The following is a 16,003-nucleotide window of genomic DNA, read 5'->3' on the forward strand; positions in this document are numbered from 1 at the left end:
GTATAATATTGTATTAATTTCATATGTACAGCAAAGTGATTCTGTTCTGTATATATATATATATTTTTCAGGTTATTTTTCATTATAGGTCATTACAAGATATTAAATATAGTTCCTTGTGCTGTACAGTATGTCCTTATCTGTATAGTAGTTTGTATCTGTCAATCTCAAACTCCTGATGTGTCCCTCCTGCCTCCCTTTCCTCTTTGGTAACTGTAAGTTTGTTTTCTATGTCTGTGAGTTTGTCTCTGTTTTGTATACAGATTCATTTGTATTGTTTTTTAGATTCCACAGGTAAGTGATATTATATGATATTTGTCTCTCTCTGTCTGACTTACTTCACTTGGTATGATCGTCTCTAGGTCCATCCATGTTGCTGCAAATGGCAATATTTCATTCTTTTTTGAAAGCCATTGATTTTTATATGTTGAATGTACCTGTAGTATCTTGATAAACTTTCTTCTTAGTTCTAATAGTTTATTAGTTGGTGCTCTTAAAGTTCTGCAAATACAGCCAAGTGGCTTGGTAAAAATACCTCCTTCTTCCCTTCTTTCTTCTCAACCTCACTCCTCTGAAGATGTTTTATTATTGATTCCAGAGATACAGCCACTGGAGGGAAGGCAGGTGGCCTGGCATCCCATCCAATGCGGTGGTCCACATTTGGTCCATGTTTGGTCCCAGACTAGCAGCATCGGCCTCACCTGGGCACCTGTTAGAAAGTCAGATGCTGAATCAGAAGCTCTGAGGGCGAGACACAGCGTTCTGAGTTGTAACAAGCCCTCTGGTGACCTTCACCCCCTAGAGTGAGAAGGCCACTGGGGGAAGGAGCTGTCGGATGCAAGGCTGGCTGGAGGTGGTGGAGGGGACAAAAGAGTCAGGGCCTTGGGACTGAAGATGGACCACTAGGGGCACTGAGCAGGGCCCTAGAGCAACCCCTCAACCCAGAGCAGCTCTGGGGTCTTTGTCCCCATTTGGAAGCTGAGGCCCAGAGGCTGCTGGTGACGGCACCCATCCCAAACCGCCTGGAACACTGGCCCTGGCTGCACCTTCTGGGGCAGGCCAGGGGCCCAGGGGGGCTGGAGAAGTGCCCCAGGTCATTGCCAGAGGCTGCCCCACTCCTCATCCCTCACTCACTTTGGATGGGGGAGCCCCGCCCTCCGACATCTCCATCACCTGACTACTGCACATTTCTGCTTTCCCGCCTCCTCACAACTGTCGGCAGACAGCCTGGGTGTCTTGTTTCATGTTTGTCTTGAAGAGTCACAGGCAGGGCCCTAATGTGTAAGTCCCTGTGGTGTCTCCCTCGCCAGACTTTTCTAGGGGAAGAAGATGTTTCTTAGGAGATGGGGGCAGCCCAAGGCTCCTGCAGGGAGGTTGTGTCTTGTGGCGCAGACAGTGTCAGCGTCAGCCGGGAGCTGGGATAACATAATCCTGCCTGGGGGTGGTGGGTGCAGCTCTGGAAAAACCCAGTGAGCTGCTGGTCAGCAGACCCCCAAAACTTGGGTGTCGGCAGGGGGAGCCGGCTCTCCCCCAGCAAAGGATGAGGAACCTCCCCAATCTGGGCAAGGGAACCTGTGTGGGGGGAGTTTGGGGGTGCAGAGACCCCGTGTGCCCTCCAGAGGAGGTGACTTTCACATCTTCTCTTTTGCAACCCGCCCCCCAACGAATACCCCAGAGCTCCCTGCTTCCCAGAGAGGAAACATTTGTAAGAAAGTCACATGTAAATAGAGCTAAATCCTTTTAAATAAGCCAGGAGAAGCTGGCTATTTAAAGCCATCCTGTGGGAGATCTTTTATGCAGAAGAGAATCATTTGACGAGTGACAGAGTACCCTTCCGTGTTTCACCATCTCAGGAGTTTCGTTTCAGCGTTTGAGTTTCCTTTAGGCTCGACCAGTGGCCACAGCTGAGCCCCTCTGCTAGGCACGGAGGCCACCTCAGCCTGAGATCACCCCCTACCACCATCGGCTTGCGGTCCGGTGGGTGTGCAGCCCCCTCTGCAGAATGTTGCAGGAGGACATCCGGGAGGACGGCATGAATGGATGATGGTGTGAGAGCACTGGTTGGCCATCACCCGGGTCGGTGCCTCCCGGGGGGCTTGTTGGGACGGGTGAGGGAGGGGACCTCACAGAAGAGGAGGATCTAGAAGTGTCCCTGTGTCACACAAGGCAAGCAGGGAGAGGCAGCTCTTCAGCCTGATTATTTCCTGCTGGGACTGGGGAGGAATCAGTGCCAGAGTGAGTGGGACCCTGGGCTATCCTTGTTAGAGGGGCCTCTTCCCCGTGGACCCTGCCTCCTACATCCTGGGTGGGGTCCACCCTCCAGCTGCCACCTCAGGGCGAGCCACTGGGCCTCAGCCCTCTGGCCGGGGCTGCTGGCGCTGTGATGGCTGGCCATGGGCTTTGACAACCACCTCTGCCCCACCGCTTTCTGAATTCTAAGACCCCCCTCTCTGTTTCGGTGCTGCGAACTTTGGCTTCCCAGAAAGCTGGTCCCCCAGGCCCTTCCCTCCCGAGCACTCCTGGGAAACTCCCTTTTCTGGCCCGAAGTGGCCTAAGCCTGAGAGGGATTCTTGAGAATGAATAGGACCCTGGCTGTGGAGGGGCACCAAGGTATGGGACTCTGAACCACAGTTCATCCTCAGAGGCTTAGCTTTGGAAATGACTTTACGTCTTTCCCTGACGTGTATTGGTTTCACACCCTGTTTACCCAGTGCTGAACCAAATCAGCAAAGCTGTATGTTGACAGTTTGACAGGCTAGCATCCCAGTCCTCTGATGAGGGCCCCGAGACAGCGCTGAAGTGATGCGTTAAGTGTGGGGAAGGGAGGTCAAGCCCCGTCTGGATGGGCAGCCGTCGAGGACATGTGCATCCTTCCTTCTTGACCCCTTTCCTCTGTGTGTCCATTTCCTCAAGCATCCCGGAGATGATCATACTATTACTGATCGAGGGAGGTGGTGGAGCCAGGAGATACCTCTGCCTTAAAAGTGTCCTTTGAACATATCACCTTATTTCAGCTGGGCATCCTGGTGTAGCAGGAAGGGAGGGCCACTTGTGTGTGTGTCATGGCCTGTGCTGTGGGGTGGCATTGCTCTCCTGGGCCCAAAGCCAGGGTTAGGAGGGCCCTCGAGGTTCTATGAGTTACTAGAGGAGGTGGCATCCACTGTATGCACCAAAGACCTTAGATGCCAGTGGGGTGGGCAGTGGGGGAGAGGCTGCGTGGCCAGCCCTTCAGCAGCACGAAGCCCTCATTCCTTACTCAGCTGGCCCAGAACTTTCTATCTGGAGACTGAGAGATTATACGATGTTCCTTGAAGGGCCAGAGACCTTCTTTTCATTTTATCCAATTCAGTGGTTCCCAGCCTGGGCTGTAGATCAGAATCACCAAGAGAGTTTAGCATGCTAATGTTGGGGCCTCAGAAAGAAGTTCTGACCTCATGGGACTGGGACGCGGTCCAGGAATGATCATTTCTCAGAGCTCCCCAGGTTGGTTGTGACATGCACTGAGGGTCTAGGACAGTTCTCCTGCTGCTGAGGGCGCTGATGAGAGCAGCCAGTCACCCACTGGCCATTGTATGTGTTTGATGAATTGAACGAAATAAAAATAAGTAGGTATTGACTTTGTATACCTTTCCACAGCTGAAGGACCAGGAAAAGGGGCCCTGTGTGCTGAGGAGTGTGGGATGAATCACTCCTTTGTTTTATTTGGGGTTTGGGAGAGGAGGTAATTAGGTTTTTTAAAAAAACACCTTTATTGTGGTATGGTTCCGGTACAGTAAACTACACATATTTCAAATGTACAATGTGATGAATTTTGATAGATGTACACACCTATGAAACCACTACCACAGTCAAGATAGCTAACATTTCCATCATTTATTTATTTTTATGGAGGTACTGGAGGTTGAACCCAGGACCTGGTGCATGCTAAGCACGTGCTCTACCACTGAGCTATACCCTCCCACCAACAGTTTGTTTTATTTTTGTCTCCTTCTCTGCTAGCCATGCCCCAAGGCTGGACCCGGAGCAACAGCAGGGGTGCAAGCAGCTAAAATCCTAGAGAAAATCCAACTCTCTGGATAGAAGGATGAGGCATTATACAAAGACAGTGGGGAAATTTCTTTTTTTCCCCTCTCTTTTTCTTTCTCTTGTTGCTTCCTTCCCAGTAGGGGCCCTGGCTGCACAAAACTATGAAACCAAGTAGGTGGAAACTCTAGAGAGCCCCCAACTTGACAACCAGAGGAACCAGGAAGAAGTCTTGTGGATGTCATCACTCCTGTTCAACACCATACAGGACATCCTAGCCAGCGTGCTAAGGCAAAGAAAGGAAATAGAAGGCATGGGTGCAGGGAGAAGGGTATAGCTCCCTGATAGAGCACATGCCTAGCATGCATGAGGTCCTGGGTTTAATCCCCGGTACTTCCATTAACAAATAAACAAATGCCTAATTACCCACCCCCCAATAAATAAGTAAATAAGTAAAAAGTAGAAACAAGCAAAAAAAAAAAAAAACCTTAAAAATGAAAGGTAAAAAAAATGAAGAAGAAATAGAAGGCATATAGATTGCAAAGAAATACATAAAACCAACTCTTCCTAAAGATGAGTAGGAACGGGGGCTGGCTTTGGTAACCACCACTATTTGCAGCAGTTCTTGTGGGAGAGAATTAACTTCTTAGTGTCAGGAGTAACTAATGAGAACAGAGAATATCCACCTTCCCAGAATTCACTGGGCGCCGTATTGCTGTCCATTACGGCATTAACACTGGCGCCGGTGGAGATTTCATTGCGGGATATTGAAGGTACCAGCTCTTGGAGACTTGCTATTGGTAGAGGACTGACAGCAGTTAAGAATTGGATGCAAGGGACTGATCATTCCATTTCGCTCATTCTGAGAGTAAGATGCGGTGGGGAAGATATCCTGGCATGTGGGAAGTCCAGATGGAGCAAATCAACCCCCGCCCATGCACTTGAACTCTTTCAAAGGACGCTGAGACCTCCATCCTCCCTCTGAAGAAATGCCAGTGGACAGGTGTGGCTGGTGAGGGCTTACACTCTGCGGGACTTGGCTTTTTATATGTTATTCGTCTACAGAAACACCACACTCAGAAATGAAGAAAGAAGAAGAGTGAATAACATTGTCCCATCACTCAAAGGCCAACCTTTGTTGGTATTTTAATGTATTTCTTCACAGTTTATTCTGTGCTTATTTGGTTGTGAACAAATTACAACAGCGCATTTTATGCGATAAACTCTTTGTAAATTTTTTAATCGCTGCATAATTGTCCCTTGGATGTGCTAACATTGGCTTAGCAAAGATCTTACTCCTGGAGGTTTGGTGTGTGCTCAACATTTTTGCCTTTTTTACTGCCGTTTTTCAAAAAGAAACCCATTTTTCTGTAAACTAGCCTGTAGGGTCTTGTGGGTCGGTGTTGGATGTCAGCCTGGTTTTCTGAGGGTGTATTCGTTCATTCACATATAATTTTGAAGATTAATCCATTTCAGAGCTCATGGTGGTCTGTGATCTTGTAGCAGGAGACTGACTCAGTGACTTTTGTCTGCAGCACTTGGGCTGACTCTTCAGGTGTCCTCCAGGACCATTTAATCAGTCAGAGCAACCGTTCTATTGGTAAGGAAGAAAAGAATATTATCTTGACAAGATGTGAGACCAGATTGGGGGCCGCAACCATTTGGCTGAGTCCCTGTCTCACTTGTGTCATAGCGTTTCCACCCAGCCTGCATCCTGGCCCCTGGATCACCATGATTCATCTCGGTCTGCTATCTTACCAGCTCTTCTAAGAGCTGGAGAATGCCATTTCTGCGTGTAGAAGAAAAATGTGGCTTTGAATAAGGACAGGGGAGCTCTTTATCGTGGACAATGAGTCTTTATTTTCTGCATCTCATTAGGATGTTTCAGGAGGAGCCGCGTGAGCACCGAGGCAGGGGTTGCATTTTTATTGATTCGTGGACTGTTCTAGAATTAATTGAGTTTGAACACAGGGCCTCATTTCCTTGGACTCGTAGCAGGTCATTCCTCTCCTGAACATTTGAATTGCTTTCAAGGTGGTCTCATGTGACGGATTTATCTTTGATACGATTCATCACAAGCAGGGGACCTCAGTATGTTTGCTTAGAGCGTGGGGAGCCTGCCGGCAACCACTGGAGGGATGGTTAACCCTCTCTTGGCCGCACTCCTCCTGGGCATTTTCTGAAGATCTGGACCTCAGATTGAAAAAGAAAAACATTTTTTAAAGGGTGAGAGTAGAAAGCCCTGGATGGAGGGGAAAAGGGCCTAACATATATCCTTACAGAAACATCAAGACATTGTTTACTATACAGAACTAAGGCACATTGGTGTGTTCAGTAGGGGAATAGTTCGATAATGTCTCTGGGCCAGGAAATACGATGTAGCCATTCAAATAATACTTAACAGAGAGTTTCTACTGTCTTCTCTCCCTTCAAATTTCATTTAAAATCTTCCTTAACTCCCTTATATAGAAGGGAAAAAAATGGTTCATGGCATTGAGGCCAGTATATGTCACTGTTCTGTTAAACCCACGTCCAGCCCTGCAGACAAGGTCCCTCCTTTCCAGTTTCTCAGGAGGGGAAGGCCATCCAACCATTAAACATTTCACCCGAGGCCTGGCAGTAAGTGAGGTCTGAATTTAAACAGGGACCTTCTGTCTTCGTCTTTAATAGCAGGCTCTTTCTCTTACACCAAAAGCGCCCCAGTAGGTGCACTGTAATTCTGCAGAGCCTTCAAAGATGAAGCTGCCTTCCTGGCTGGCCGCTGTGAGTCCTTCCATTTGCATCCACAGGAGAGAGAATTGAATCATAAGGTCTGTGCTGTCAAACTCTGGAGAAGCCAACACCACCATTGTATTTAACGGTGAAAACTTTTAAGAACCAAGATCATCACATGGTCCAGCCAAGCCCCACTGGAGCCTGAGGCAAAAGAAAAACTCAGCAATACTCATCCTGTCTTTATTTAAATTTTTGATATTTTGTTCATCGTGGATTTTTTTTGCATTCATTTTGATTTTTTAAGTGTTGCACTAAAATCTTACCTATTTTGATTCCTGAATTTTTCTTCGGCACCATGTTAAATTTTGTGCCCGAGGCGAAGGTCACACCTGTCTCACCCTGGAACAACCCTGGTAAAAAGTCAAGGCATTTTGCTGGAGAGGGTGTGGAGAAAAGGGAACCTTCCTACACTGCTGGTGGGAATATAATTTGGTGCAGCCATTATGGAAAACAAAACAGAGATTCCCCAAAAAACTAAAAATAGACTTATCATATGATCCAACAATCCCCTTCCTGGACATATATCCGAACGAAACTCCAGTTCAGGGAGACACATTCACCCCAATGTTCATAGCAGCACTATTGACAATAGCCAAGACGTGAAAACAACCTAAATGTCCATCAACAGAATGGATAAAGAAGATATGATGTCTGTATACAATGGAATATTTCTCAGCCATAATATGGAATGAAATAATGTCATTTGCAGCAACATGGGTGGACCTAGAGATTATCATACTAAGTAAGTCAGAGAAAGACAAATATCATATGATATCACTTATATGTGGAATCTAAGAAAATGATACAAAATGAACTTATTTATAAAAAAGAAGGAGACTCACATACATAGAAAACAAATCTATAGTTACCAAAGGGGAAACAGGTAGGTCACTCTTCTCTTAAACGTCCAGCCCTGCAGACAACATCCCTCATTTAGGGGATAATTTAGGAGTTTGAGATTAGCAGGTACAAACTTCTACGTATAAAACAGATAAACAAGGTCCTACTGAATAGCACAGGGAACTATATTCAATATCTTATAATAACCTATAATGAAAAACAATATATGTATATGTATAACTGAATCACTATGCTGTACACCAGAAATTAACATAACATTGTAAATCAACTATAGTTTAATTACAAAGCCAGGGGAGTAAAGGTATTTTCATTACATCTGTGAGTAAGTCAGGGATGCCTGTCAGCAGCACCACTGTCATCTAACTGTGGCAGGGCAGTGCAGCCAGACAAGGTGACAAAATGCTGTAAAAGAGAATAAAATTATCAACTAAAACTGTTAGAATTTCAAAATGGACTTTTACAAGATCAGTTATAGATTTTTTTTTTCTACATACCAACAATAGCCAGGTAGGCGTGACAGGAGAGAAAAATCCACTCACCATGGCCACAAAAAATAATAGATCTCAGAATAAACTGACTATGAGATGTCTATAGCTATGAAGAAACCCACTGTGGCATCAAGAGATTTCTTGAGTGAAAAGACCCAAGTTGTATGTGTAAAAGTTTCTCATTGCTGGGAAGGAGAAAGTGGAGTGGGAGATGACTTTGCAGTGAGCTGGCACCAGTGGGTTAACCACCTGAATTTCCTTTTGAGATGAAAGGAAGAAGGAGCTTCTATTTTTTAAGTGTGGACCGAGATGGGCTGTCCTCGGCCAGATCTGCTTGCTTCACGGGAAGATGTGCCTGCCACCTAGAGCCACAGGAAATAAGTGTCTTCCTTGACATCGCGGGGCCTGGGAGCTGCACCCTTTCCCCAGCTCCAAGGACTGCAAATTTCCCATTAGAGGGACCAAACACCTCCCCTTGAAGCAGGCAAATCTGGCCACCATCTTTGTTTCTTTGTTTTTTTTTTTTTTAATTGAAGTATAGTCAGTTTACAATGTTGTATCAACTTCTGATGTACAGCATCATGTTTCAGTCATACATGTACATACATATATTCCTTTTCATATTCTTTTTCATTATAGGTTACTACAAGGTATTGAATATAGTTCCCTGTGCTACACAGTATAAACTTGTTATTTATCTGTTTTCTATATAGTAGTTAGTATCTGCAAATCTCGAACTCTCAATTTATCCCTTCCCACCTTCTTTCCCTCTTGGTAACCATAAGTTTGTTTCTATGTCTGTGAGTCTGTTTCTGTTTTGCAGATAAGTTCATTTGTGTCTTTTTTTTAATTCCACATAAAAGTGACATCACATGGCATTTTTCTTTCTCTGTCTGGCTTACTTCACTTAGTATGACCATCTCTAAGTCCATCCATGTTGCTGCAGATGGCATTATTTCATTCTTTTTTATGGTTGAGTAGTATGCCATTGTGTATATTTATATTTATATATATATATATTTTTTAATTTATATACACTACATCTTCTTTATCGAGTCCTCTGTCAATGGACATTTAGGTTGCTTCCATGTCTTGGTTATTGTAAATAGTGCTGCTATGAACATTGGGGTACATGTATCTTTTCGAATTAGAGTTTTCTCTGAATATATGCCCAGGAGTGGGATTGCTGGATCATATGGTAAGTCTATTTTTAGTTTTTTTTGAGGAATCTCCATACTGTTTTCCATAATGGCTGCACCAAACTACATTCCCACCAACAGTGTAGAAGGTCGAACCCTTTATTCTCTACATTTGAAGATTTAGCCTGCCTGAAAAGCATATACATGTAAAGTAGGGTGCAACTTAGTTTTCTCCCAAATGGTCACCGCAGTGGTTTTCAAACTTGGCTGCACATTAAAACCCTTGATGCTGGGTCACAGCTTATACCAGTGAACTTGGGGTATCAGATGTACACACTTGTAAAAATTACCCAGGTGATTCCAACGTGCAGCAGATTCTGAGAACCACCAGTTCACCTAAGTATCCCAGTACCCCTCACAGAATAGAATATTCTTTTCCCCATGCCTTAGATGGCCAACCATCCTGGTTTCAGCACTGAAAATTGTGTATCCCAGAAAGTAGTGTTCAGTTCCCGCAAACCAGGACAGCTGGTCACCCTAGACTCAATTCTTTCATAAGCATAGGTCTGTTTCTGGACTTTCTAGTCTGTGTCATTTCTATCTGGCTAGCAACACTACCACACCACTTTGATTACTGTGACTTTAGAGTATATTTAAATGCTTAATAAGACAGGTTCTCCTGTATTTTTATATTTTAGCTCTTTCCCAACTATTTTTCCCAAATTATTTCTTCTAAATGAACATCGGAATTATTGCAAGAAAGTTTCCCCAATAATTCCACTGAGACTTTGGCTGGGACAGCCTTAAATGACAGGTTACTTGGGGAACTTATTTATAGGATCGAGGTCTTCTCTGTGCTACTGTTTCTATATACTTTAGTCCTTAAGTCCTATATTGGTTTATATGGTGTTGTATATAGGTGTGGGCGTGCACATGTCTCTGTGTAATACAGACTTTATCCCCCAACTGATACAGAATTTGAAGTTATATGATAAGAGGTACTGTGTACCTTGGTTTGTTCTTTGACAAGGATGTGAATACCTGCAGGGTGCACGACCTGGTGTCTGGCCTTGGGGAGACACAGAGATGCCACAGAGGTGGTGTCACTTCCCCAGGAATTGGGCGTATGTGCTCACGTCCCCAAAATGATTGTAGAAGATGGTGATACCACTGACAGTGACACCACACACAGTGCAGGTGACCGTGGACGTGGACCAGCATCTCACATGGGACAGGCTTTCAAACAGGCACTAGTGAACACATACAGAGAGGTGGTGTAAACCTCCACTGGCACAAGTGATATAGAAAGAGATCAAAACAAATGATAATTTAATAGGTACAGTATCTAAATTTACAGTGTCTCATTCACTGGCTTTACCTGGTGTAGCACTGCACATTAGAAAACAGGTTTATTTCTCCGTGCTCACCACTGGCCCCATTGGCCCCTTGCCATCTTGTCTTCCAAGGCAAAAGAATCTGGCCACCCATTAGCCACTGCATTCAATACACGCTGCTGGGACCATTGTGAGGACTGCTTTCCATGGAGAGTGTGTCCAAAAGAATGTGGTTGCCAACACCCTCCTGTCATTCCTACAGCAGGTAGTGTGTCCCTTGGGGTTGGGTCTCTTCTGTGAATGTGGGAAATTTGTTTTAAGATGATGCTCACTGCTGTTGATGCATCCTCTGGTCCCCTGTATTGTAGAGACCACTGAACACCTCGCTCTCTGCCTGGGAACAGATCTCTGGAATGGTCCTGTCAGTTTCAGAGTTTGGGACTGGGGTGATTTGAGTGAACGATCAGACCCCGCAGGGCCCATCTCAGGGATAGTGTTCCTGGTATGGGACGTCTTCCTAGTGGGTGGGCCACTCTGAGGAGGCACTGGGAATCTTCCAGCATCCAGCGATGCTACCGAGACTAGGCCATTCATGCATGAGCCCCGCCCTTTCTCCAGAGGACCAGAACAGTATTTCCACTGGCCTCCCTTCCTCCAGACTTCTGTCCCACAGGGTCTCCTGAAGGGGCTGAAAGAGAAATCCTATGTCACGTGCCTGCTGAAAATCACCTGATGACTGACTCTACGTGTTTTGTGGGATAAAACAGCGTCCTGGGCAGTAGGGATGTGGGTCTGAGCACGTGGGATCTGTGCAGTGCCCCATGGTACACTGACCCGCCTCCTGTAAGCAGCAGCTGAGTCCTTTGCACTGTTCTGTGGCCCAGCAGCATCCGGGAGAGAGGCGGGGGACAAGCTCACCTGGGAGGGGCACTTGAGATAGGCTTCGAGGAGTAGTAGATTTAGACTCGGAAGGTGTAGGACACCTTATCATTGGCTTCATCGTGTCTTTGGAATGAAAGCTGCTGCTTTTTCTTTTTGAGAGCAAATAACCTGACCAATGGTCTTGGACACCTGGGCTACCAACTCAGTGGGCATTTTTAAGAAGTCATGAGTGAGCAGTGAGTTGGGGGGAAGAAGCCATTATCCTCCTTTTCCTCCAGCCCTGCGTGTCCTCCCTTCTCTGTGGCCGGGGTGTGCGTTGGTCCTGAGCGTGAGTCCGCTGGAGGGGGCGGGTGTGACGTCATCGGGGGCGGATGTGACATCATTGGCACAGGTGTGCGTCAGCATCGCTCTGGGGTGAAACGTAGCGGCGGGGCCGCTCCCCGGCGTGATTCTCGGGGATGGCTGTGCTCGAGGGGGTTCTGACTCTGTTCTCTCCTCCTCCCTCCCCGCAGTGGCTGCCTCCTGGTGACGATGGCCGCGTGAGCGCCTGCCATGGCCAACCGGACGCGTGAGAGCACGGCGAGCAGCATGCTGGACCACAGGGCGAGGCCGGGGCGTGGCCCGCACGGCCAGGAGCCCGAGAGCGAGGACACCGAGCTGCCCCTGGAGGAGTATGCGCCCCCGGGCCTGGAGCCGCCCGCCCTGCGGCCCGAGAGCCCCGCGCCCGCCGAGCCGGGCGGCCACGACCACAGCCCCGACGGGGACTCAAGCTCCGACTACGTGAACAACACCTCCGAGGAGGAGGATTATGACGAGGGCCTCCCCGAGGAGGAGGAGGGCATCACCTACTACATCCGCTACTGCCCCGAGGACGACAGCTACCTGGAGGGCATGGACTGCAACGGCGAGGGCTACCTGGCCCACGGCGCGCGCCACCTGGAGACGGACGAGTGCCAGGAGGCGGTGGAGGAGTGGACGGACTCGGCAGGCCCGCACCCGCACGGCAGCCCGGACTACCGGGACGGCCGCCTCCCCATCCCGGAGGACGAGTCCTCCGTCCTGGAGGCCCAGGACCAGGAAGAGGGCGTCCACTACTGTGCCAGCGAAGAGGGCTACCCGGACTACTACCCCACGGAGGCCAACGGGAACGCGGGCGGCGCCTCCCCCTATCGCCCGAGGCGGGGGGATGGGGACCTGGAGGACCAGGAGGAGGACATCGACCAGATCGTGGCCGAGATCAAGATGAGCTTGAGTATGACCAGCATCGCCAGCGCCGGCGAGGCCAGCCCCGAGCACGCGCCTGCCCGGGGGCCCGAGCCAGGGCCGGGGGACTCTGCGGAGGCCGGCCCGCCCGGCGAGGCCAGCTGCGGCCCCAGCAGACACGAGGGAAGACCCAAGTGTCTGAACCTCCCTCCTGAGGCCAAGCACTCTGGAGACCCCCAGAGAAGCTTCAAGACCAAGACCAGGACTCCGGAGGAGAGGCCAAAGTGGCCCCAAGAGCAGGTAGGATCCTGGCTGTCCTCAGAGAATGAGATGGAGGAGCCCAGAGAGCAAAGGGTGTGCTGGTGTCGCCCACAGATCAGAATGAATGCTCAGTTCTCCATCCGCTCCATTATGCGTGGACTTTTTTGTTGTTGGTTTTTTGTTTTTTGTTTTTATTTAAATATTTTGTTTTATTTATTTTTTGTTTTGATTTTGTTTTGGGAGGAGGTTATTATGTTTGTTTATTTACTTATTTATTTAACAGAGGTACTGGGGACTGAAGTCAGGACCTCCTGCATGCTAAGCATGCGCTCTGCCACTGAGCTATACCCTCTCCTGGTGTGTGGACATTTTGGTCACTCACCTTCACCCATCAGATGCATCAGGAAATGCCAAGAACATCTTGTTGAAGGTTGATTGGCAAATAGGGCTTCCAGAAGACACTCCAGCCCAACCAGAGGAGGCTGGGTCCTTAGCCTACCTGCACTAAATCTGCTCATAGAGGGAGGGATGTCCCTGTGACCGCTTCCCGACCAGATGGTTTCTTCAGGTTGGCAGGGCATCAGCAAGGATGTGGGGTCGCTGGCCAGTGCAGAGAGCCGCAGCCAATGGTTGAGGGCTGCCCTGTGGGGAGGAACAGTGGACCTGAGTGCATTTCACAAGGGCACACATCTCTGCTAGCCCCCAGGGCCTTGGCACAATGGGCAATTAGCTGTAAGTAAATCTTTTGAAAATAATTATTTGAAGGTTTGACAAAGTCTTGGAGAAGAAATACATGCTAATGAGACCAATGGACTTAAGCATACTATATTTTCTTGTAATTCTAGCCACATTAGTGGGTTTTCTAATGAACACTTTGGAAAAGCTGCCTTTCAAAAAAATCCCACATGTCTAGATACAGAAGATGTGAGAATTAGATGCACATAAAGGAACTTCTATTTGGCTAATTCTATGGACAAATGAGAATGAACTGCTTTCATATTTTTAACACCTTTATTGTGGTATGATTCCTGTACAGTAAACTATATGTATTTCAGATGTATAATTTGATGAATTTTGGTAGATGTATATACACCAGTGAAACCACCACCACAATCAAGATAGCTAACATTTCCTTCACTCCCCAAGAGGTGCAAATTTCAAAATTTGCTTTCATATTTTTAAAGCTTTAATTAATATACTTTTTTTTCCCAGAAGAATTTATTTGAAATATATATATAATGAGAGCTTGAGTTTGGGCAGTAAGTCTTATGGACTCACTATTAAATTTCCAGGACTTTCCTTTGATGCCTTTTGTTTTTTAAAAGATTGTTAAGTGTAAGTTGACTTCTGTTTCGGGGTGTCCCTGTTATTCGAGTCAGTTATGCAGGTGCCGGGGTGGGGGCTGTGGGATGTCAAGAAACTGGTCTTGTGCAGTTGAGGGAGCTCCTCCCAAGGGCAGGAGACTCTGGGCTCAAGATCTAGGCTTCAGGACGAAATGCCACTGTCCCTCCGTGGTCTGCGCAGAGCTGGACTCACACCCAGTGGTGGCAATGCCCAGCGAGTGGACAAGACCTCGTGTTTTGCTTTACTGCAACCAGAAGCCAGTTTGAGTGAACTCCGAGCTTTGGGTTGGAGGACAGGGGGGTTGAATGAATGGGTGGTGGAGCTGCTTTCACAGGACAGGTGGAGGTAGGGGGACCCAAGAGGAGGTCTGTTCTTCAGAGACGTGGCATTGGGTAGGGGAGCAGGTACCTGCTCTCCCTAAATAGAGTGTCTCCTAGAAGCAGGTGCTTTTATCTAAGATGGTGGAAGAGCTCATTTATGCTGGGTAATTATCACATAGCTTTTTTGGCTTTATTCACTTACTCGTTTGCAAATTAATTCCATCAAGGGAGACCCTGGCAGTTCCTAGCTCAGGATGGACCAGGCCTCCCAGTGAAAATGGGCTTCTCTTAAGCGCTCTGCCTTGCCTGGGTCATCATGTCCTATAGACCCGCATGACCCATTCTAGATGAGGGACTCTGAAATTTGACCATGGAGCCACTAATGGTCATAGGAACCATTCATTTTTTAAAAATTTGAACATTGACTGCATATTTGATAATACTGAATTTTATCAACTTAAAAAATTTTAAAGACTGTAATAAAATATACAGAGCATAAAAATTTCCGTTTAACTGTCTTTAAGTATACAGTTGAGTGGCATTGAATACATTCACATTATTGTCCAACCGTCACTACCATCTTCTACCTCCAGAACATTTTTCATATTGCAAAACTGAAACTCTGTCCCTGTTACACGTGAATTCTCCATTCTCCTGGTCCCCCAGTTCTTGGCACCCACCATTCTACTTCTTGTTTCTGAGGGTTTGACTACTCTAGGTCCTGCATATAAGTGGAATCATATAGTATTCGTTCTTTGGTGACTGGCTTATTTCACTTAGCATAATATCTTCACGGTTCATCTATGTTGTAGCCTGGGTCAGAATTGTCTTTTTTTTTTAAGGTGGAGTCATATTCCCTTGTACCGATGGAACCTCATTTTGCTTATCCATTCATCTGTCAATGGAAACTTGGGTTGTTTGTTTCCACCTCTTGGCTATATGTCTTCAAGATTTTGCTTTCAGTTCTTTTGGGTACGTACCCAAAAGTGGAGTTGCTGGATCAAATGGTAATAACTGTTTTTAGTTTTTTGAGGAACTACCATATTGTTCTTTATGGTGGCCACACCATTTTACATTCCCGCCACCAGTGCACAAGGGCTCCAATTTCTCCATATCCTTGCCAATACTTGCTATCTTCTGTTTTTTTTTTTTAATTATTACAATAGCCATACTAACGGGTGTGAGGTGGTATCTTATTGTGGTTTTGATTTGCATTTCCTAATGATTAATGAAGTTGAACACCTTTTCAGGTGCTTACTGGCCATTTATCTTCTTTGGAGAAATGTCTATTCAAGTCCTCTGCCCATTTTTTGAGTCTAATTTTTTTGTAGAGTTGTAGTTCTGGGTATTAATCCCTTATCAGATATATGATT

General features: G+C 46.8%; 1 protein-coding gene across 3 annotated transcripts in view; it reads left to right on the forward strand.

The window, feature by feature from the left end:
- Positions 1 to 16,003, forward strand: part of APBA2 (amyloid beta precursor protein binding family A member 2) — a 176,597-nt gene that overhangs the window by 103,116 nt on the left and 57,478 nt on the right. For all 3 annotated transcript variants that reach the window (XM_031440458.2, XM_031440457.2, XM_031440460.2), the window contains exon 4: positions 12,015 to 13,005. In XM_031440458.2, the coding sequence (XP_031296318.2) occupies positions 12,055 to 13,005 (951 nt within the window). In that variant the 5' untranslated portion in view covers positions 12,015 to 12,054. The remainder of the gene's footprint in view (positions 1 to 12,014; positions 13,006 to 16,003) is intronic.

The sequence above is a fragment of the Camelus dromedarius genome, chromosome 29 (assembly GCF_036321535.1).
Source record: "Camelus dromedarius isolate mCamDro1 chromosome 29, mCamDro1.pat, whole genome shotgun sequence".
Classification (NCBI taxonomy): domain Eukaryota; kingdom Metazoa; phylum Chordata; class Mammalia; order Artiodactyla; family Camelidae; genus Camelus; species Camelus dromedarius.